This window comes from Peromyscus maniculatus, chromosome 8 (genome assembly GCF_049852395.1).
Source record: "Peromyscus maniculatus bairdii isolate BWxNUB_F1_BW_parent chromosome 8, HU_Pman_BW_mat_3.1, whole genome shotgun sequence".
NCBI lineage: Eukaryota > Metazoa > Chordata > Mammalia > Rodentia > Cricetidae > Peromyscus > Peromyscus maniculatus.
Genome location: NC_134859.1, coordinates 92,850,758 through 92,872,464, shown reverse-complemented (window position 1 = coordinate 92,872,464; position 21,707 = coordinate 92,850,758). Strand labels below are relative to the sequence as shown.

The 21,707-nt window shown below is 38.4% G+C and overlaps 1 protein-coding gene across 22 annotated transcripts in view; it reads right to left on the bottom strand.

Annotated features, from left to right (window-relative positions):
* Tanc2 (tetratricopeptide repeat, ankyrin repeat and coiled-coil containing 2) overlaps window positions 1-21,707 on the bottom strand; it is a 338,567-nt gene that overhangs the window by 228,142 nt on the left and 88,718 nt on the right. For 15 of the 22 annotated variants that reach the window (XM_076577705.1, XM_076577713.1, XM_076577703.1 and 12 more), the window contains one exon: window positions 4,772-4,843. The exons of 3 other annotated variants lie outside the window; for them this stretch is intronic. In XM_076577705.1, coding sequence (XP_076433820.1) covers window positions 4,772-4,843 — 72 coding nt within the window. Of the gene's footprint in view, window positions 1-4,771; window positions 4,844-8,395; window positions 8,706-10,613; window positions 11,489-11,900; window positions 14,733-20,230; window positions 20,271-21,707 lie in introns of those variants that run through there. 4 more of the 22 variants (XM_076577715.1, XM_076577720.1, XM_076577718.1 and 1 more) reach the window with 4 other exon arrangements.

Here is a 21,707-nt window from a genome sequence, read left to right as displayed (position 1 = left end):
CAACCTACTCTATCATTTTCAGACTTAGAACTACCAAAAGCAGTCCATGTGCCCAGATCTCATTGCAAATACAATGGATCAAGTCAGTGTCTTCTAAAACCTACGAGTCTTGTAGAAATATTTGTCAATGTGAATTGCCTAGATGAACCTCAGTACACAGAATTTAAAACAAAAATCATAAACTTCATTGCTGTGGAATAATCCTCTTGTACACTGTAAAGATTTGTCACTCATTAGTTTAATAAAATGCTGATTGGCCAGCAGCCAGGCAGGGCAACCAAACTAAGGATGATGGGGAAAAAGGCAGAGTGAGAGAGTCACTGGCAAATACAGAGAAGCAAGATGAGAATGTCATACTGAGAAAAAGTACCAAGCCATGTGGCTAAACATAGGTTAGAATTACGGGTTAATTTAAGTATAAGAGCTAGTTAGTAATAAGCCAGAGCTATCAGTTGAGCATTTATAATTAATATAAGCCTCTGTGTGGTAATTTGGGAAGTGGCTGCCAGGTATATAGGAACTGGCCAGCAGGGGAAAAACGTCCAACTACACTTCATCAAAGAATTCAGGACTTTAAAGAAGACACAAAAAACTGCTCAATGAAATTAAGGAAAAAGAACTTAAGAGACTAAAACCTAAATGACATCCAAGAAAACACAAATATAAGACTGATGGCAATGATGAAAACAACCTATGACTTGAGAATGGAATTCAAAAGGAGAAACACACAAGGACTCGAGCTGAAAAGGGCCATAGATTATCTATGGATGCCCAGGGTCTGGGCCACAACATATGGCCATGTTGGTGTCTAAGGGCCGTGCTGCCCCTGGGGCCTTGATGATCTGGGTGGCCTACAATGTCACACAGGGCCATGGTGTCATCCGGGCCCAGGCTGCTGCCATGGGCCATGTCTGGGTCTGTGGCCCAGCAGCAGCCAGGGTCTGGGTTGATGTCCCTGGCCCCTGTTGCCACTAGGTGTAACACAAATTGCGAAACGGTATTATTAAAAAAAATACCCCGAGTCAGGTATTGGGGTAAAAACCTGAAAGATCAGAGGAATAGGAAAAACCACAGACAACCTCACCTCACATCTCAGTCTCCTGTATACCCACACCTATATGCCTTTCTGTTCTGCCATCTCACTTCCTCTTCCTGCATAACTCTGTCACTTCCTGTCTGTCTGTACAGACCTCCAGACCTTTATGGTTACTGCTGAGATTAAAGGTATGTGTCACCATGCCTGGCTCTGTTCCCAGTGTGGCCTTGAACTCACAGAGATCCATATGATCCCTGCCTCCTGAGTGATAGGATTAAAGGTGTGTGCTACCATTGCCTGACCTCTATGTTTACTATAGTGGCTGGCTTTTTCCTCTGATCCTCAGATAAACTTTATTAGGGTGCACAATATATTGGGGACACAATACATCACCACAACTAGGGGCTAAGCAGATGCCCAGCATCTGGACATCCACCTGAGACCATGTTGGTGTCCGAGGGCCTTGCTGCCTCTTGGGTCATACTGATCTTGGTGGCCTGTGCTGCCACCAGGACCATAGTGATGTCCAACCTGAGCTGTTGCTGAGGGCATGTCTAGGTCAATGTTCCTGCTGCATCTGGAGTCTGTGATAATGTCCATGGCCTATGTTATCACAGGGGGTAATAGCAACCATGAGAGTTGAAATACCAGGGCCATGCTGAGCTGGCCCCATCCCTCACTGGCCTGGGATAGCTGACCCTGGCCCTCACTCAACACTGCAGCAGGAGAATTGCCCCTACCCACCCACACTTAGGAGAGACAGCCCCACCCCTCACCATGGGCATAGAAGAGCTGGCTCTGTCCCTCACCTGAGGGTGCGATCCCAGTGGCCCTGAATGACCAGCTCAGCTACCACCCTCATCCTGGGCCTTGGGTTGGCCCACCCTAACATCTACCCCATCTATGACCTGATGGAGCTCATGAAGGGATTTGGGTCAACAACAGGGTATCCGAGAGGAGTTTCAGTGAGAGTTCAGTGATGATGGTGTGCCAGAGGCCTTGAACCAGATCAATGACTCACTACAATGAACATTTTGTGGGTGAGGCTAGTTGGACAAGAGAGTATGCTGTATGACACTCCGAAGCATCCAATTACACAAGGATGAATGAACAGGTGCTGGAAAGACGGATGATGAGGTGGTTTTTTTTTTTTTTTGCTTGTTTATTTGTTTTGTTTTTAATTAATTTGGGGGGGCATGCTGCAGGGGTGAGGGGTAGATATGGAATTACTTGGAGGTGAGTGAGTTTGGGGATGCATGTTGTGAAATTCCAAAAGAATCAATAAAGAATTATGTTAAAAAAAAAAAAAAAGTAACAAAACCTCAGCACCAAGCAGGAGAAGGCCCCTTTTGTATTGTCAGCCAAGGTTGTCCAAAAGACTACAAAAACATTATAGACTATTGCTGTTGCCCTTGTTTGCCCCCTACTCTCCCAGAGGAAGAAGATAAGTCCCTGTCGCTGAAGCCACCATGCACTTTAGGCAGACACAGGGTCCAAAGGCCCTTTAGCTGGAACTGACTTAAATGCTTCCTCCCTTAGGAAGCATTCATGTGCTAGAAGGTGCCATGCAAGCTTCCAAAGGAGGGAAGCAACCAACAGTCTTACCCAGCTCTGACACCTGTGAACCACAACCAGTATGGCACAATAACCCTAAGGGTGCAGTAGTGGCAAGCATACCTTGTCAGTAACCAACAGGTCTCTAACTGGGTTTAAGACCCACTCACCAAGAGTGAAGTTATGCCTAATAATGGAAACCTATCCAACTACCCAGAGTGAGTACAGTCATGGATCTTAGAGGAGAACCTGTAATACACCTACAATTTATGTATAATATGATTTTTAAAGGTACTTAATAGTATGATTATTAAACCAGCATGATCCCTAACTACTCTCTAAATATTTGTCCTTATACCCACAGATAAATGTAGTCCTCATCTCTAATCAAGATGGAGACTATTGCAGAAAACCACAACCAATCACAATGCAGAGTTATGGAGCTTAGTCCTGATGAATAACAAAACAAAACAACTACCACACCTAAGGCTCATGAAACATTTTAGAAGAATGGATGGAAAATTGTAAGATCCTGAAGATTAGGAAGTTCACTGTGAGACTGTATCTCCTAGTAATGTCAGAAGCTATATTCATAAAGCTTCACCAACATGACTGCCTAAATATGAGCTAATAAGGACAACAGACCTGTCAAAGTCTACACAAAGAACTACAGGTAACTAAAGATTGCTGAGAATGGGAGAAACAGTGTACCTCAGGGAAGAGCATACCAATTGGTTCAGTCCTGAAATGTGCATCTAAGTAAAATTATACATATCGAACAGTTCTTACTTAGTGTGTGTATATATATCTATATATACACACACACATATATATATACAAACATATATATGTATATATACACACACATATACATATATATTAAAAAATATGGGAAGGTTTAGAAGAAGGAAAGGTGCTGTGGTATGGTCTTTCTGTACACTGTGAACATGTTTTGCTCTCATTGGTTGATAAATAAAGCTGTTTGACCAATGGTGAGGCACAATAAGGTTAGGCCGGTACATTCAAACTGAAGATGGAGATGAAGAAGAAGGGTGGAGTCAGAGCAGACACGATCCAGCTGCCACATGGCAATACATAGATGAATAGAAATGGGTTAATTTAAGATCAAAGAGCTAGCTAGCAAGAAGCCTGAGCCATAGATCAAACAGTTTGTAATTAATGTTAAGTCTCTGATTGGTTATTCAGGTACAGGCGAGCAGGAAAGATTTATCAGGCTATAGAAAGGGAAGGAGGAAATGATGTGATTATATTATAATCATGAAAATAAAAAAGTGAATAGTAGCCAGATCAGAAAAAATAAAATAAAAAAGCATAAAAAACCCACAAAACCAACTTAAATAGAAAAGTGAAATAAGATCGGGCGGCGGTGGTGCACGCCTTTAATCCCAGCACTCAGGAGGCAGAGCCAGGTAGATCTCTGTAAGTTCGAGGCCAGCCTGGTCTACAAAGTGAGATCCAGGACAGGCACCAAAACTACACAGAAACTCTGTCTCGAAAAATCCCCAAAAAGGGGAAGGGGGGAGCCGGGAATAAGTAGGAAGATTCTAAAAGAATACAGCAATTTTACCATTTCTTTTCAGACAGCTATGACAACAAATATTATATTGATGAAAAATTTTAAAGCCAATATGTGGGGGCTGTAGCTGTAGCTCAGTTAGGAGACTACTGGCCTAGCATTCATGAAGTCCCAGGTACAATTCCTACCCTGTATCACATAAACTGGATGTGGTGGTACACACCTGTAATCTTATATTTAGGAAGAGGCCACAGAACCAGAAGTTCAAAGTTAGCCTCAGTTATATAGTTGGAAGTCAGTCTAAGCTACATGAAAAAAAAAAGAAAGAAAAGAAGAGAAAGGAAGAGATAGAGGGATAAAGAGGAGAGAGGAAGAGGAAAAGCCAGGATGTGATTAACTCCAACAAATGATGGTGTTAAAATTTTACTTTGATACTTTCCAAAAGTAGTATCTAGACATTTATCATTAATGTTGGAAAAAATTTTAAAGTCTTAATATCATTTTAAAAACAGACATGAGGCCCTATTTGATTACATCAATAAACTAACTCTAAATGAGAAATTAACAATACCTTAAAGAAACCCAGCAAAATCCCAGTCCCCAAATGAAGTATGAAGGAATAGCTCACACTGAAAATTTTTTACCTTGCCCAGAGCGGCTTTGGCGAGAATCTACACTTGACTGTCTTCGATCCGGTGGTTCCTCGCTTCCTCCATCTGCATTAAGTTAAAAATAGCATGAACAGATAATGAGTTTGACCTAACTCAGGAGACATCTGTATCATGAAACTACTATGTGTATGACTTATTTTCATTTCTTATAATTTGTATCGTTAAAATATTTGAGGATTTCCCTATGTAAACCAATGGCTCTTGTCCTTATTCTTGTAGAGACTGATTTAAAAAAGCTCAATGGAGGTAGAAGTGCTTTTTCTGCTCCACCATATATACACATGAAGGAATAAAGGGATTTTATTGAAGTTCATTCACTGCATTGTAGCTTAGAATGCCTAAATGATAGACAATTGCTTGCATAAAATATGTCAAATAATTTCAAGGACTGTATGCTTCACCGGAGTAAAATTACATTTACATGTTTCATAATATATTTAAAAAAACAACAAACAGGTGATTCAATAAAAAAAAATCAATAAACATGCAAGTGATTCAATAAAAGATAAAAGCAGACAAATTCTGAGGATATTTTACCCATGATTTTTTAAATTATATAAAAATATCCATTCATTATCTGCATTTTCATTTTTCAAGAATCAAGAATATACCTCTTACTACAATTTTTAAAAAGCTACAACAAATTTACATTCATAAATAATTCCATTTGTTATACAGAAACAAAATAACCCATGGCAAATAAAGCACAAAAATGAAATTAATAGATTAAGAATTCCATAAAGCATATGTAAAATTAAAACAAAACAAAACAAACAGTCTAAAATCTAGGCTTGGTGGCACATGTCTATACTCCTAGGACTCAGGAGGTGGAGCAGAGAAGATGTAGAGAGATTAAATTGCTTCAGGTCAACCTGTATAACATAGAATACCAGGTCAGCCTGAGTTAAATCACAAACAAACAAACAAACAAATCAGCCTAAATAAAACTAAAGCTTTAACATAGTGGCCTAAACTTACAAACTTTTCACTTCAATCAAATTTAAAATATACTTAAGATTCAGTAGCTTGCTTTATTTTATGCAACCACTTATTTCTAACTGAATAAGAGTAAGAAGTAACAACTCTAAGCAGGTTTAAAAAGCATTACTCTTTTTTTCCCCCATATATGCTCTAGGGATAAAATCCGGGTCCTTGTGCTTGTAAGGCAAACATTTTACTGACTGAGCTATCTCCCCAGCCTTGCTTTAACTTATTATTCTCAGCTAAATAAGATTAAAATAATCAAGGCTGGGTTGAAAATGCTCTTCTCAGTTACTCTGTCCTTTTATGAGTGTTTCCCTAGCTTAAGTCTTTCTGCTGAGCTTTAGCCCTACATAACTGATGTTGTCCCTTACATCTCTACCTGGAGGGTTGCCAGGCATCTAAAACACTACACAGTCAGGACCACACCCTGGAGGTCTCCCCACATTTCTTCATGTTCCTGTTTGACCAAATGCCACCACCATCTAGCTATAGCTAGGTAGACTAGAACTGGGAATCACCCTTCAAACTGAATGTGCACCCTCTCCTTGCTTTTACCCCACGACCTTTGTCTACACCATCACCATACCCTCTTAGGTTATTGTAAACACTTCCTTACCAGTCTATCTGCCACACGGACCTGGTGCAGTGTTCCCAAAATGATTTCTTCAGCTGAACTTCTTGTTCTCTACTCTCCATCCTAACTGAAATGTTTAACATGTGTGTACCTCTGTCTCTTATTTTAAGATGCAATATTGCAGTAGCTGGGCATGGTGGTGTCTGCCTTTAATCACAGCATTCAGGAGACAGAGGCAGGAGGATTTCTGGGTTTGAGGCCAGCCTGATCTACAAACAGGTTGTTCCAGGACAGCAGGGCTATATAGAGAGACCTTGTCTCAAAAAACAAACAAACAAAAAAACACACTGAAACTAATTATCCTGACCACAGGACTCTCTCCATCCAGCTTTATGTGTAGCATGCTCTGCAGTACTGTCTTCACTCCAGCACCTTGGTTTTCTTTAGATCTTTCTTCTTACCATTTTCCTCTCACCAATGACCCTGGCCCAGAATGTCATTTCTCTTGTAAACCCCTCCTTTCTTGTAATCTGAGTTCTAATGAATCTTGTTCAGGGCTATTTGCCTGGACATCTTTGGGCAGAGCAAACCTTTCCATGACCCTGGGCAGTTCTCCTTCACTAGTCATACCAGCTGTAATCTTAAAAAACATTACTCTTGTTCTGTCATCTATTCTACTTCCTTCTGTCCTGAGAGCTTGACTTTTTAAATACATGGCCTGTTTTTTAATTTTTTTTATAGAAATTAAGTTTTTAAGAGTATATTTACCCTATGTAAGACTTAATAGTAATTAGCCAGGCGGTGGTGGCACACGCCTTTAATCCCAGCACTCAGGAGGCAGAGGCAGGCAGATCTCTGTGAATTCCAGACCAGCCTGGTCTACAAAGTGAGTTCCAGGACAGCCAGGGCTACAAAGCTACACAGAGAAACCCTGTCTTGTAAAACAAAACAAAAAATACTTAACAGTAATTAAATTCATATATATCAAGCATATTTATCCATTTTTGTTCTTCTGCAGAGGGCTTACCTAGTAGGTACCATGAGGATCAACATCAATTAATTGATTTCATAAATACAGTAATTGTAAATACAGAAAATAACTGGCAGAAAATATTCATATCTTAGTCTATTATGAACTTGGCAACTTAATAAACTATTCTGGTTTTAGTAGGATTTTAAAAATAATTCAGCAAATCAAAAGATACTTCAATAGAAAGCTATATTTTTGTCAGTCTGCAAATATTTTAAAAATAAAACCAATTTCAAATATTTCTTTGGTTTCTCCCTATTACATAAGTTATACCTGAAATACCTCATAGATGTGCTAAGAAAACAAAATGCTACTTGAAATACAAGGTTAAGAATCTTTCCTTTAACATAATAGGCTAAAATTTTAAAGCAAAAAGGTCCCTATACATTATTATTCCAGAATGAGTTATCTGCCTTGGTTGAAATTAAAACTCAAATTCTTCACAGTTCTGGGACTGTCAAGGTAGCCAACGGTTCTTCCTAGCTTTAGACTTATGGCGCTACAATAACAATTTGCTAGGCAAAAGGTGCTTACCACTGCAATAATGGCACAACTGTTATGGGAGTAACCAGCCAAATTCTGAGACCCACTCTGAAGGAGGGAGTTCACGTGCTGCTGTGGTCAAATGTCCATGGTTGGGTAAGGTCTAGGCACTAGGGGAAATTTACAGCTATATGTTCATAGACTAATGATGTCCTCAGCCTAATCAAAGAAGTTTCTTTTTACAGCAAACAGCATTTAAAACAGATCAAGGGATTAAAAACAAGTGATTGTTACATGCTCAGCATTGAATGGGCACCCATCCAAGGGACAGGGAACATAAAGAAAGGGCAGAAAACATGTAGAAGCCAAACAACAGAGAAGAGGGCCATGAAATACTCTATTAAAGGTGTGACAGCAAAGGCACTCATAAACTCCTAACAGTTAGTGCTGCCTGTATAAGGCTGCACAGGACAGTGAAAGGAAAAAATGCGGGCCATAGATAGGGGAGAGGCACATGGGTTCCCACCTTATACAGGATGCTAAAAGCAGTCAAGGGCTGCTGGATGAGAGGAAGGCACTGTCCTCCATCATACTGCTTGATTAGTGTTATTCATGCTCCAGGGCAACAGCCTCATTCATACCCATGTCCCATATGAGTGACCCTGGTTAAATCAGTAGATCACAAAGCAAAATGAAAACAAAACAAAAAATAAAAGTGGGATGGGGGCTTGGTGGGAAGAAGGTGAGGTACTGATGCGGTGGGGGAGAAAATAAGAGAGGGTGAAGAGAGAGGAGTATGTTACATACATGTATGAATTGTCAAAGGATAAATTAATTTAAAAACTAAAGAGAATCTTTTTAAAACCTCATTATTTTTAAGAAAATGTACATATTTATATCCTTTTTAACTCTATGTTAAAGAAAAACAATTTTACAGATTCTTTTTACAAGGCTTGATATTTTATTTATTGTGGATTTTTGAGACAAGATTTCTCTGTATAGCCCTGGCTGTCCTGGAACTCATTTTGTAGACCAAGTTGTCCTGGAACTCATATATCTGCCTGTCTCTGAGTGCTAGATTAAAGGCTGTGCCACCACACCTGGCAAGGCTTGATATTTTAAATGACCAACTCAAAATCAGAATTTGTTGTTTTTAACCCTCTGGGAATTCTTCCACCTCAGATGTTCATGAATTAATATCCAATATACCCAAAAACCTTACAGACTTCTGTTTAACGTGTATTTCTCTTATTAATAGTGAAACTAGGGCTGGGACGATGGCCAAGTGGGTAAGGCACTTGTTACATTAGAATAGGACCTGAATCCCCAGAGCCCAAATAAAAGCCTGGTACATGCCTATTAACTGTAGCTCTGATTTGGGCAGAGGCATGCAAATCTTGAGGGCTCAGTCACCAGCCAGCCTAGCTAAAAAAAGTGAGCTTCCAGTTGAACTGGACACCCTGTTGCAAAAAAGTAAGGTGGAAAAGCAATTAAGGAAGATATCTTAATGTTTGGCTTCCTCACAGGAACAGATGAGTGCTCACAGGTATGTTATGTGTGCACATAGGCATCTGTGTACTCTCTTCTAAAAGTTAACAACCTAAAAAAGTAAATGAATTTATTAAAAAACTAGTGAAGTTGAATGTATTTCACTAGTTGTTTGGTGGTTGTGTAATCTTGTTTATATCCTATTTTTGACACTTTGTGTGTGCGAGGCAGGGAGGTAGGATACTAGTATTATTAAGCTCAGGCAGCCAGGATCTTGTGCGTGCTCAGTGAAACACTATCCCCTGAATGATAGCCCCCGCCCATTGCCACATCCTCTAATCTTTGTAATCATTGCAACTGCTATTTCATTTTCTCAGACTGAGTTCTAGACCGTTGTTTTTAGTTTTTAGATTGATTAATCAATAGTGACTTGGTATGAATTTCTTTACATTTTTCTGTTTAAGGTTCAATGAGTTCTTTTGACACGTATGATAGATATTCAGCCATTGTTTAATACTGTTTTATCATCACATTTCTATTTCTCTTCTTCTTGAACTCCAATGGCACAACTGCTAACCTTCTGTTTCTGTCCTGCACATCTCTGAGGCTCCCCATTTGTTTGTTTGTTTGGTTTTAGATTTTGTTATTTTGGGGGTTTAGATTTTGATACTTGGTATTTACATAGTTTGAAGGTCATAGATTCCAGTTCTGTCTATAGTCTACTAATGTGCCTACCAAGTATACTTTTTCTTTGGTTACTACATTTTAGTTCTAAAATTCCTATTCAATTCCTTTTTATGTATTTATTTTCTCATTAAAATTTTTGTCTATTCATTTTGAGAAGGTTCATATACTGCTGTAGAAACATTTTTTATAGCAGACATCTTTGTCTAGTCATTTCACTGACTCAGCCTGGTATTAACATCTCTCAGCTTTTCCCTTACAAACTGGCATTTCCTAGTTCTCTTTACATCACCTTTATATGTAATTTGTTAATCTTTGTGTGTAATTTTAGATTATATTTGAAATTAAATTACGATTCTTCAAGTCTTATTTAATCTACTGGGAAATGTCAGCTCCATTTCTGAAAACTTTTATTCACAGTTCTAGTCTCATCTATCTTTCCTATATGCCACCCAGCAGTTGGTCTGTATTCTGGTCAGTGATCTCTTAGAGCAATACTGAAAAGTTTTTGGAATGATAATTTCAGTCAGATCCATACTGTAAAGCTCAGATGTGAACCTTGGTGTTCATACCTTTCTGAGCTTCTTTTCCTGAGACAGCTTTCTCTACAATCTTTTCAGTATTTTCCAGCTTCCTGGTACTCCTGGAAAATGAGTTGTAGTAACAAACAGCTCCACTAATAGAGCAGGCTCTCCTCTCAGAATTTTGTCTTATATGGGTTTCGTTAACATGGTGGGAGGATAGGGCAAAAAGAAGAGAAAACACGGGAGATTAGAGAGGACTTGTACATGATCTGTTTCAGCGTGAGTACTCTTTTCCCCTCTTCAAATCAGAACTAGAACACTCCTATTAAAGATGTCTGTCTGTACCATGGTGCCCTTTAACTGCAGTAAGCTCTAACTAGCAGATATCACAGGAAAAGAAAATTCTGAACTCACGAATGGTTCCAATTTCCCCCCAAATCTTCCCATTGTTCCTTCCTTTTCAGTCCTCAGAGTTATTCCATGCACTGTGTCCAGGATAGCTGCACTCACAACGGTAAAGACAAGTTAAACTAGGGTGACCCCCATCTCATGTGGACCTGGATCTTGCCTCGACTTCCTATTATGGTATTGTCAATCTTTTTATTGTGTCTTCTAAACACCAACCCCTTGTTTATGGGGGGGTAGGAATCTGTCTACCTGTCTCTATCATCTGTCCCTATTTATCAAATTTCCAGAGCATATTAACAGACCCATTCAATATAGACTTAAGCTCCAGGAACACTTTAGCAGCCCCAAGGTGTGGATTATAACATGAAACACAGGCACACACACATGCAGTCACACATACTAGTTTCCAGCATCAATATCAAGTGCCTCACAATAGACTTTAACTCAGCTCCAGGGGATCTAATACCTTCTGACCTCCACAGGCAACTGCACTAAATTTTTTTAAATGCAAGAGAGGAAATGAGACTAGGAAATCTTAGGGAACAAGTTATGGTATTTTTAACATTACACACACACACACACACACACCCCAAAGCATGAAGCTATTTAGAGTTAGAACAAACAATCATGAAATTCCTCCTTATAAATACATAAATTTTAGATAATCAGAGAATTTGTTAATCAGTATACTAAGTAAAATCCAGTAATAATCTGGAAAGAATATGAAACAATGTCTTCAATACTAAAAAACGCTATTAAAAGGTTTTCTATTCCCATTATTTCATAAAGTATTAAGGAAAAAAATCACTGCACAAGATACAGTTTTTAACTAAGGGATATGTAAACACTAAAACGGTCTTAGAAAAATAGGAATCTACAATATTTAGTGATTTCCTATGATGACAATCAAGTTACAGAAAGACTTACAGTAATAAGATGACTGGGATGGAGCAACAGCGCAGCAGTTAAGAGCATTGGCTGCACTTCCAGAAGACCAGGTTCAATGCCTACACAACAGCTACTACACAACGGCTCACTACATCTATAACTCCAGTCCCAGGGGTAACAACATCTCTTTATTGAAGAATGGCACAAATGCAAGGTCCTCTTCTATCGACTTTCAGGATAACTATCAAGAAGAACCAGGGCTCCTTCCTCCATATTACAGCACAGTGCACACACCTGTAAAGTACACTATTGCAATAAAGTCAGTAAATATTTGTATCTGTATGACATCATTGTCACAGAGTTTATTAGTGATTAATGACTGTAGGATAGATTGGACTATAAGATATTAAAATCATGCCTCTGAAAGCTCTTTCATCTTGATATTTTTATATTATTTGGCATGCAGTTGGTACTTTTTAAATTGCTGAATTATTTTTATAGGCCAGCTCTCTAACACATTCATATAATAAAGGCAAGCTCAAGAAAAAACAGTGGTACTGATATGGTTTGGAACACAGTTTAAGGAATCCAGTGTTTTCCTACTCGGACTACTTCTACAAAAAGAAAACATGTTTTCCACACTACTCTCAACTATATTTCACTAAGAATTTTCCTATGGAATCCCAGATCCACCTATATCTAGGTCATTCATTCATTCATTCATTTGTGCTGTTATGCTGTTAAAAGTTTGAACCCAGGACCTAAGCATGTACTCTTACCACTAAACTACACCCTAAGCCCTTAAGTTAGTTCTTAGAAACATTTTTCTACAGTATTTTTCCTCTAAAGAAAAAAGACATATTCTACACCAAATAAAATAAACCAATTAACATAATGCACCTTTGTTATAGCTAATTCTTTTTATAAATGTATATTTTCAAAGCTTGCCCAAATATGAAGATGTCAAGGAGGCCAAGCAGCGGTGGTGCACGCCTTTAATCCCAGCACTTGGGAGGCAGAGCCAGGCAGATCTCTGTGAGTTCGAGGCCAGCCTGGTCGACAGAGTGAGTTCCAGGACAGGCACCAAAACTACACAGTGAAATTCTGTCTCGAAAAACCAGGGGGGGAAAAGTGTCAAGGTTTTTATATAGCCAGTTTAAAAGCTCTAATTTTTTGAAAAGATTTTAAGTAACTTGCTTGTAATGAGTTGGTTGTTAATCTATAATTGCCTGAAGCATCCAGCATATTCCAAAATAATTTGATCTGTAGCACAAGAAAAGTTCTATTAAACTCAGAATGTTTTGACTCTGAAGCTGGAGATAAGCATCAACAATGATGACTAATGTGGTGATATATTGTGTCCCCCAACATAATGTGTACCCTAATAAACTTATCTGGAGATCAGAAGAAAGAGCCAGCCACTAGATCAGACACAGAGGCCAGACAGTGGTGGCACACACCTTTAATCCTAGCACTCAGGAGGCAGAGATCTGTCTGGATCTCTGTGAGTTCAAGGCCACGCTGGGAACAGAGTCAGGCAGTGGTGGCACACACCTTTAATCCTTTAGCACTTGAGATCTCATGCCTTTGCTTGGGAAGCACACATACCTTTAATCTCAGGAAGTGTCATGGCTGGGTGGAGAACAGTATACAAGGTGTGAGGAGACAGGAACTAAGCAGGAGCTCAAATGAGACCTGCAGGGGTAAGGACTCAGAGGCTTTCAGTCTGAGGATTCTTGGAAACAGGATCAGCTGAGGAGTTGGTAAGGTGAGGTTAGCTGTGACTTGTTCTTGTTTCTCTGATCTTTCAGCTTTCACCCCAATATCTGGCTCTGGGTTTTTTGTTTGTTTGTTTGTTTGTTTATAAGACCTTTTAAGATTTGTGTTACAGACTAATAATACAAAAACAGAAGAGACTTGCTAATTGTAAATGAAGCAACCACAACAATTAATGTCAGTATTTTAAAAGTAGATGACTGCTTTCAAGGCACACAATGAATATGTAAAATGCCAGGCCTAACACGGAACTAAGTAAACAGAGTAAAGAAAGACAGACAGTTTACAGAAAAGTTGCTAAGACAGAACAAGGGGATCCCATAAACCCCACACCCAGTTCCCTGTATAACTATTTGTTACAACTAATGAATCAACAGGATATGTTACTATACCTAAGGTCTATATTTTGTTTAGATCCCTTAGTTTTTAAACTAATATCTTTTTTATGTTCTAGAATACCCCTTTACATTTAGACATTATGTCTCTGTAGGATTCTCAGACTGTGACAGTTTCTTAGGCTTTATTTATGGTGTTCTTTATAGTACTGAGGAATACTGATCATAAGAAGAATTTCCCTCAGTTGGTTTTCTGATGTCTTCCTCATTATTACCATGAGGTTATAAGTTTTTGGAAGACGCTACGAGTTATGTCCCAAAGAAACCCAGGACAAAAATCTAACTTTGATATGCAAATTGTCCAATTAGCATATCAAAGTAGACACTGGCTACCAGGTTCTCCCAGCATAGCAAGTAACTGTTACAGTGTCCTGGCTCATCTTAGCACCTCTCAACCCCTGCCTAAACCTTTCCAGGCCCTAAGCTTTGCTCCCCTTCCTCCAGCTTTTCTTTTCCTATAAAACCCAGCCATTCTGGCCACACACTCTCTCAGCCCTGCTCTTGGCTCCTTGTTGTGGGATATTTGTACACTGAGTGAAGATGTGTCATTGTGATTGGTTTAATAAAGAGCTGAATGGCCAACAGCTAGGCAGGAGAGAACAGGCAGGACTTCCGGGCAGAGAGGAAATCTACAAGAAAGATGGGAGATGCCAGTAAGACACTGAAGAAGTTGGAGTCCAGAATGGAAGAGAGGTAAAAAAAAAAAAATTAAAGACCAAAAAAAACCCCCACATGTTAGAACATAGATTAATAGAAACTGGTTAATTTGAGTTATAAGAGCTAGCTGGGAACAAGCCTAAGCTAAAGGCCAAGCATTCAGAGTAAGTCTCAGTGTCGTTATTGGGGAGCTGGAGGTCCCAAAAGAATGCCAAGAAAGAATGACAAAAGAATGACAAGAAAGACTAACTACAGCTCCCTTTCACCTCTCTCTTCTCGTCCTCTCTTGCCTTCCCTCCCACCCCGTCTCTCTTCTCATGGCCCAGTTCAGTCTGCTGGTCATGTCTTGTCTTCTACTTTCTCTCCCTGCTCTAACTCTTCCAGATGCCTCTGGCTGTGCTCTCCCTCGCATCTACAATAAAAACCTTCTCCTCAATCATATCCAGGAGCAGTCATGTCCTCCTTTTTATTCATCACAGAGGTAAGCACTTATTCTCATCGCATCCTTTGAGAGTGTGTGCTACTAAGAACATGGAACTAAATAGTGTACATACATAAACATACTCCATAGAAGTGAAAGAAGAGTGAAGCTCCAGCTTTTTAGACTGTACCAACATTAACAAAAACAGCTGTTACCTATATGACCCATGCTATGTGTCAGGCATCATGCTAAGTGTTCTACATATGTACATTACTCAATTTTCAGCAAAAGCCTATGAAATATACATGAATTTTCCCTTTAACAGATTACTAATGTATTTTTAAGTACAAAATCCTGATATTGTCTCTCCTACATAGATTCAAATCCATTATTCTACTAGGGAACCTATATTTCTCTATCTACTACAAACTGGAAAGGCCTGTCTATGTGTTAGAAATAAGTTCAGGGTCTCAGCAAAAAAGACCACCACTCCAATTAAAATGTCTCAACAAGTCAAAACTTCCTGTCTGACCAGAAGGCTGTGTTGATACTCACCAAAGCAGAAGAACAAGCACAGAAGGACAGTAAGTTCATTTGTTTTTTATTATCATGTAGAATAAAATGTCTTTTCTACAGTGGCTGGAGTCCAACTTCACAGTCTTTTGTAATTGGATTAGTCTTAAAAGAATGGTACAAAGGAAATGAAGGAAAGCAGGAAGGTGTTATCACTTAAGTTCTGAGAATTCAGCATGGTCTCTGCATAAACAAAAGTTTTACCAGGTAGAGGGAATTAAAATATTTGCATAAGGTAGGGTGATGTAAAGATTTGAGGTCCTTGTTGTAAACAAGTATTTTACAGTGTTTGATAGAAAAGACTAATATTTAATGTTCATTACAAATAAAAACCAGTCATTTCAAATCTCAACTTGGATATCTCAATTATTCTTTAAACTCATAATATCCAAACATGAAATTCTCTCCTTCTGCTCACTCCTTCAAACCTAACTCTATCAGAGGTCTCCATTTCAATTAATTCAAAACTGAAATCTTGATGAACAACTTGATTTGATTAAAAAGCATCTATGATTAGTAAAACATATCTCTGAAAGCAGATATGTTTTAAAGTGTGGATGTTTCCAAAATTAGCTATAGGGTGAGGGATCTACCTTAAATATGGGTGTCTCCATCCCATAGGTTGAAAGGGTGAAAGAGAGGGAGGGAGAGAGGGAGAGAGGGAGGGAGGGAGGGAGGGAGGGAGGGAGGGAGGGAGGGAGGGAGGGAGGGAGGGAGGGAGGAACTAATGTAGGTTTCCTGGCTGCCATGTCGTGAACTGCTCTACTCTGCCATGTCAGACTTGACACATCTAAACCAGCAGTTCTCAACCCGTGGGTAGATGACCTTTTCACAGGGGCCACATATCATATATCTGCATATCAGATATTATGATTCATACCAGTCACAAAATACAGTTAACAAGTACCAATGAAAGTAATTTTATGGTTGGGGGGTTACCACAATATGAGGAACTGTATTAAAGGGTCACAGCATTAGGAAGGTTGAGAACCACTTGCTTAAAGTAAACAAAATAAATCTTTCTACCCTGAAGTTGTTTCAGATATTTTGCTAAAATGTTGAAAAGCTTGATACACTCACCAATTCTGTCCTACCATCCATCCATCCTCACCACTGCCACCACCTGCCTTGCATTATTTTAGTTTTTTTTAAATTAAACGTATTTTTATTAATTCTTTGAAAGTTTCATACAATATATTTTGATCATATTTACCCCAATACCTCCCCCTAACTCTTCCCAGACCTACCCTCAGCTCCCTACAATATTTTTTTAAATAACTCACTGAGTCCATTTTGTGCTGCCCATATACTCTTGCTGTGAGGTCAACCATTAGAGTGTGGTCAACCTACCAAGGACCACGCCCTTAAAGAAAACTGACTCTCGCTCCCCCAGAAGTTATCAACTGCTTCGAGCTCCTCAGGTAGGGGTAGTAGTAGGTTCATGAACACACAGTTGTCAGGCTTGATATTGGGAGGAATCCCACAAATGGCTCTGAACTTTTTATTTACCATCTATCCATCTGTTCCCATCTCCAGCATGCATCCGTCCCTTCTTCATTCTTTCTCAACATACATCTAAACACAGATTCTAGCTAAATAATTAATTAGAATGCAAATTGAATCACAGCTGCTGTGAGTTCCCAAGGGCAATGGTCCTGTCCCCGCCCCCGACCTCTGGTTCTTAAAATCTTTCTGACTCCTCTTTCATGATGACCCCTAAGCCTTGGTTGGTATGTGTGTGAAGGGAGTGATACAGATATTCCATTTATGGACAAGCACACCACCGACACTTAATTCTCTGCAATTTAACCAACTATGAGTTTCTGTGTTAACTACCATTCACTGCACAAAGAAACTTCCCTGATGAGGTCTGAAAGCTGTACTAGTCTGTGGGTCTAGAGATAATGAATACAGAAGGCAGTTTGATATTGTGTCCATTTAGCAGAATAAAAGTAGTAAGTTCATCCCTGGGGCCTGTGTTCACCATAGGTTCTTGGTGAGATTTATAGTGCTGGTCATGTGTTTCTTCCTGTGGAAGAGGTCTTAAATACATCAGAAAGCAGTTCCGTTAATCTAGTAACATTTGTGCCACTACTGAACCATGAGCATATCTTGCCACACCAGTTCTTATTGTAGCTCACAGTTGGGTTAAGACTGTTGATTTTTCTCTCAGCTGACTCTATTACACCTTCCGGTACTATGAAAGCTATGCAGCAGAGGGGAAGCTTCCTGATGAGTACCAACTTGATTTCTCCATCCTGTGACCAAAGAGTATGATGTTTTCAGCAATGGATTCTTACCATCAAGTTCTGGTAAGCAGCCAAGGGCAGTGACATAGCCTGTAATGTTTTTGTTTTTTTTTGGGGGGGGGGGCGGGGGGGATCTCCAAGACACTTCTGACCAACAGCTTAAGGGGAGGTATCCCACAACTGGCTCTGGACTTTTTATTTACCATCTATCTGTTTCCATCTCCAACGTGCATCCATCCCTTATTCATTCTTTCTAAACATATATCTAAACACAGATTCTAGCTGAATAATTAATTAGAATGCAAACTGAACAGCCACATCATTTAACACTTAAAATGCTTGACAGATCTCCCATCAGAAAAGGCATAAATTCTTAACACAGCTCAGTTTCATTTAAAATCAGTGTCTTGTTTTCCTAACATTGGCTTGCTTTCTGTTTCTGATCTCTCTCTCCCTTCAAATGTCTATAAAGACACCAGAGAAATAACTCATACCTATGGAATCAGGATAGAATATTTTTCATTCCAAATTAATATTTAATAATGTAGAACTCTCAAAGACAGTAAGAAATGTTTTATCTTATTATATCATTTTGGTTCATAATAAAATCCTTACATTCCTTCCTCTATAGACAGAATAACAGCTGATAGACTATAACACAAATTGCTAAATGGTCTTATTAATAAAAAAAACAAACAGAGCCAGATATTGGGGTGAAAGCTGAAAGGTCAGAGAAACAGAACAAGTCACAGCCAATCTCGCCTCACCAACTCCTCAGCTGATCCTTGTTTCCACGAATCTTTAGACTGAAAGCCTTTGAGTCCTCACCTGAGGGTCTCAATTGAACTGCTCTTTAGTTCCTGTTTCCTCACACCTTATATACCTTTCTCCGCAGTCACTTCCTGGGATTAAAAGTGTATGTGCTTCCCAGTACTGGGATTAAAGGTATGTACCACCACTGCCTGGCTCTCTTTCCAGTGTGGCCTTGAACTCACAGAGATCCAGAGTGATAGAATTAAGGGTGTGTGCCATCACTGTCTGGCCTCTATGTCTAATCTAGTAGCTGGCTCTGTCCTCTGACCCCCAGATAAGTTTTATTGGGATGCACAATACATCACCACAGATAAACTGAAAACTAAACCTTCCCCTCCCCTCTCTAACCACATGACACAACTTTTAAATATATTAACATTCACTGCCAAGACCAAAGTAGTAAGTTAAAAGATCATAAATTATATAAATATGACTCAAAGTTGTTCTTTCAAATCAACTATACCAAATAATGTTTTGGTTTTCATTGACTCTACATATGCACACACTTGTGTGTGGGGATGTCCTCATGTACCTCAGGCTGGCTTCTAATTTGAGTACGTAATGTAGCCAAAGAAGATCCTGGAACTTCAAACATTCTTGCCTTCATCTTTTGAGTGCTAGGATTATAGGTGCATGATAGCTCACAAGGTTTATGTGATGACTGAGACTAAATCCAGTGCTTTATACATTCTAGACAAGCATTCTAGGCTATACCTCCAGTTCATATATATGTTTTTTTAAGTACTCAGCATAATGCCATACATTTGTGGGTACCTGAGTCTTAATATACTGTTTGACTATTATAATAATGGCAAAGAGAATAAAGGTCTAAGATCAAAATGTTTTAAGGAAAAAATGTTTTTAAAGCTAACAACATGATGATATATGCAATACAGAAATTCAAAGTACTATTCCTTCCCTTGGATTTGTCCTTAATAAAGCTCTTGCTAAGGCTATTACAATCTTTATTACTCTCCCAAGAAACAAGGGAAAATAGATACAACAATGATTAAATCTCTGGGTAATAAGAATCATTTGGATCCAACAGACATAGAAATAGTTAATCAAGTAAGAAACAAAGGGTACAAAGAACCTAGAAAACAGACACAGGTGTAAATAAAAGAAACTACCTACCAGAGAAACTGGCATTCCAAATCACTAGAGAAAGGAAAGGACCTTCAACAAATAGCATAAAAAAATGACTATCTCTATTTGAAATAAATAAATGATTCCCTTCTCACACAGTAATCATTTTGCTGTAAGATTTACAAAAAATAAATTCATGTGCATTAAAATTAGAAATGAAAATTCTTATAATTATTTATTGAATATATTTATGATCTCCAAGAGTCTTCAAATAACATGAAGGATGAAAAATAATAATAAAATTGAATAATTTAAAATTTTAACTTACTCAACATCAGTTTGGGTATTAAAAAAGCAAAATTTTAAGATGGAGTATATAGATTGAGAGAAAATACTTACAATAAAAGTCACAGACCAAGAATCAACCAAGAACAGGGGCCTATAAACCACAGGAGAACAAGCATTTTAGAGTTGCAGATCTTACTGAAGCAACAGAATAGTTCGGGGAGTGGGGTGAATTCCAAAAGACCTTTAAGCAAAGCATTTCAAAATTACATATGAAAAAGCCTGTTGGCAAAGTGGGAAACTGGAACTTCTCCAACTCCCACCATCACTTTCTGGTTCATTATAATACTAAACTTCACACCCCTAGGTGGAGGTTTAAGAGGCTAATAAGATATATGATGAAGTTGTATGCAGAATTACATGTAACAGAATACACCCATTAAACCCGAACTCTATATAAAAGGGCTGTTTCAGCTACTAAAGGCTCTTTGCTCAGGCCACTTTGTTTCCTCCCTGGAGAAGTATCTTTCCTTAATAAATCTCTCACTTTGCTACTGTTCATGTATTTCTGTCCAATCTCTTGTTCTAGGACACATTCCAGAGGTGCACACTGAATCCCTGTATCAGCCAATATCAGTATGCTCTCTATCTTGTATTTCACCTCTGCAATTCTAGCATAAAATAAGCATTAACAATGTACAAATGAGTATGCACATATTCCAATAAAACTATTCACGAATACTAAAATTTGAATTTCATATAATTTTCAGATTATAATGAAAATGACATTTTAGACTTCATTAATTTTTTGAATCATTTAAAATAAATGTAAAAACCATTCTTAACTCATAGGCTGCATAAAAACAGGTGGCAAGGTACATATGGGTCATTAGCTATAGCTTACTGGACCATCTTTGAGATATACAAAGAATTTCTATAATCAGTAAAAGATAAATAATTCAATAAAAACATGCATGAAAGTTATAAAGTTATTAATAGGTGAGAAAACTATAAAGGCCAATAAACACATGAAAGAATATCAACCCTCACTAGAAATTAGGTAAAACAATTAAATTAGTGAGATGTCACTTTTTACTCATGAGAGTGGTAAAAGTTAACTCCTACTATATGAACATTGGCAATACAGGAACTCTCTGGGAAATATGAGTGTGGACAGTAACAATGACAGAGAAATTATTTAGCAAAGGTAAAACATAAAGAATCTATATGATGTCAATTCCATTTCTGGGTACAGTATACCCCCCCCAAATCCCAATGTACATATAAGGATACTCATTGCAGCATTACTTATAATCTCACACTCACATACCATAATCACAACTAACAAACAGAAATAAACTCAATTTTCTATTAAGAGGGAAATGAATTAAAAACTAATAAAAAATTGAACACTGCATAAAAGAAGGTTAACATATACCAATGAAGGGGGGAAATCAGATTATAGAAAACAGAATTTTATCACTGCTTAGCAAACTTTAAAACAAATAATATTAAACTAAAAACTTCTAACAGATACATTTTTAATGTGCTTTTCAACTCTGAAGATGATTCAAACATCACTAGATTGGGT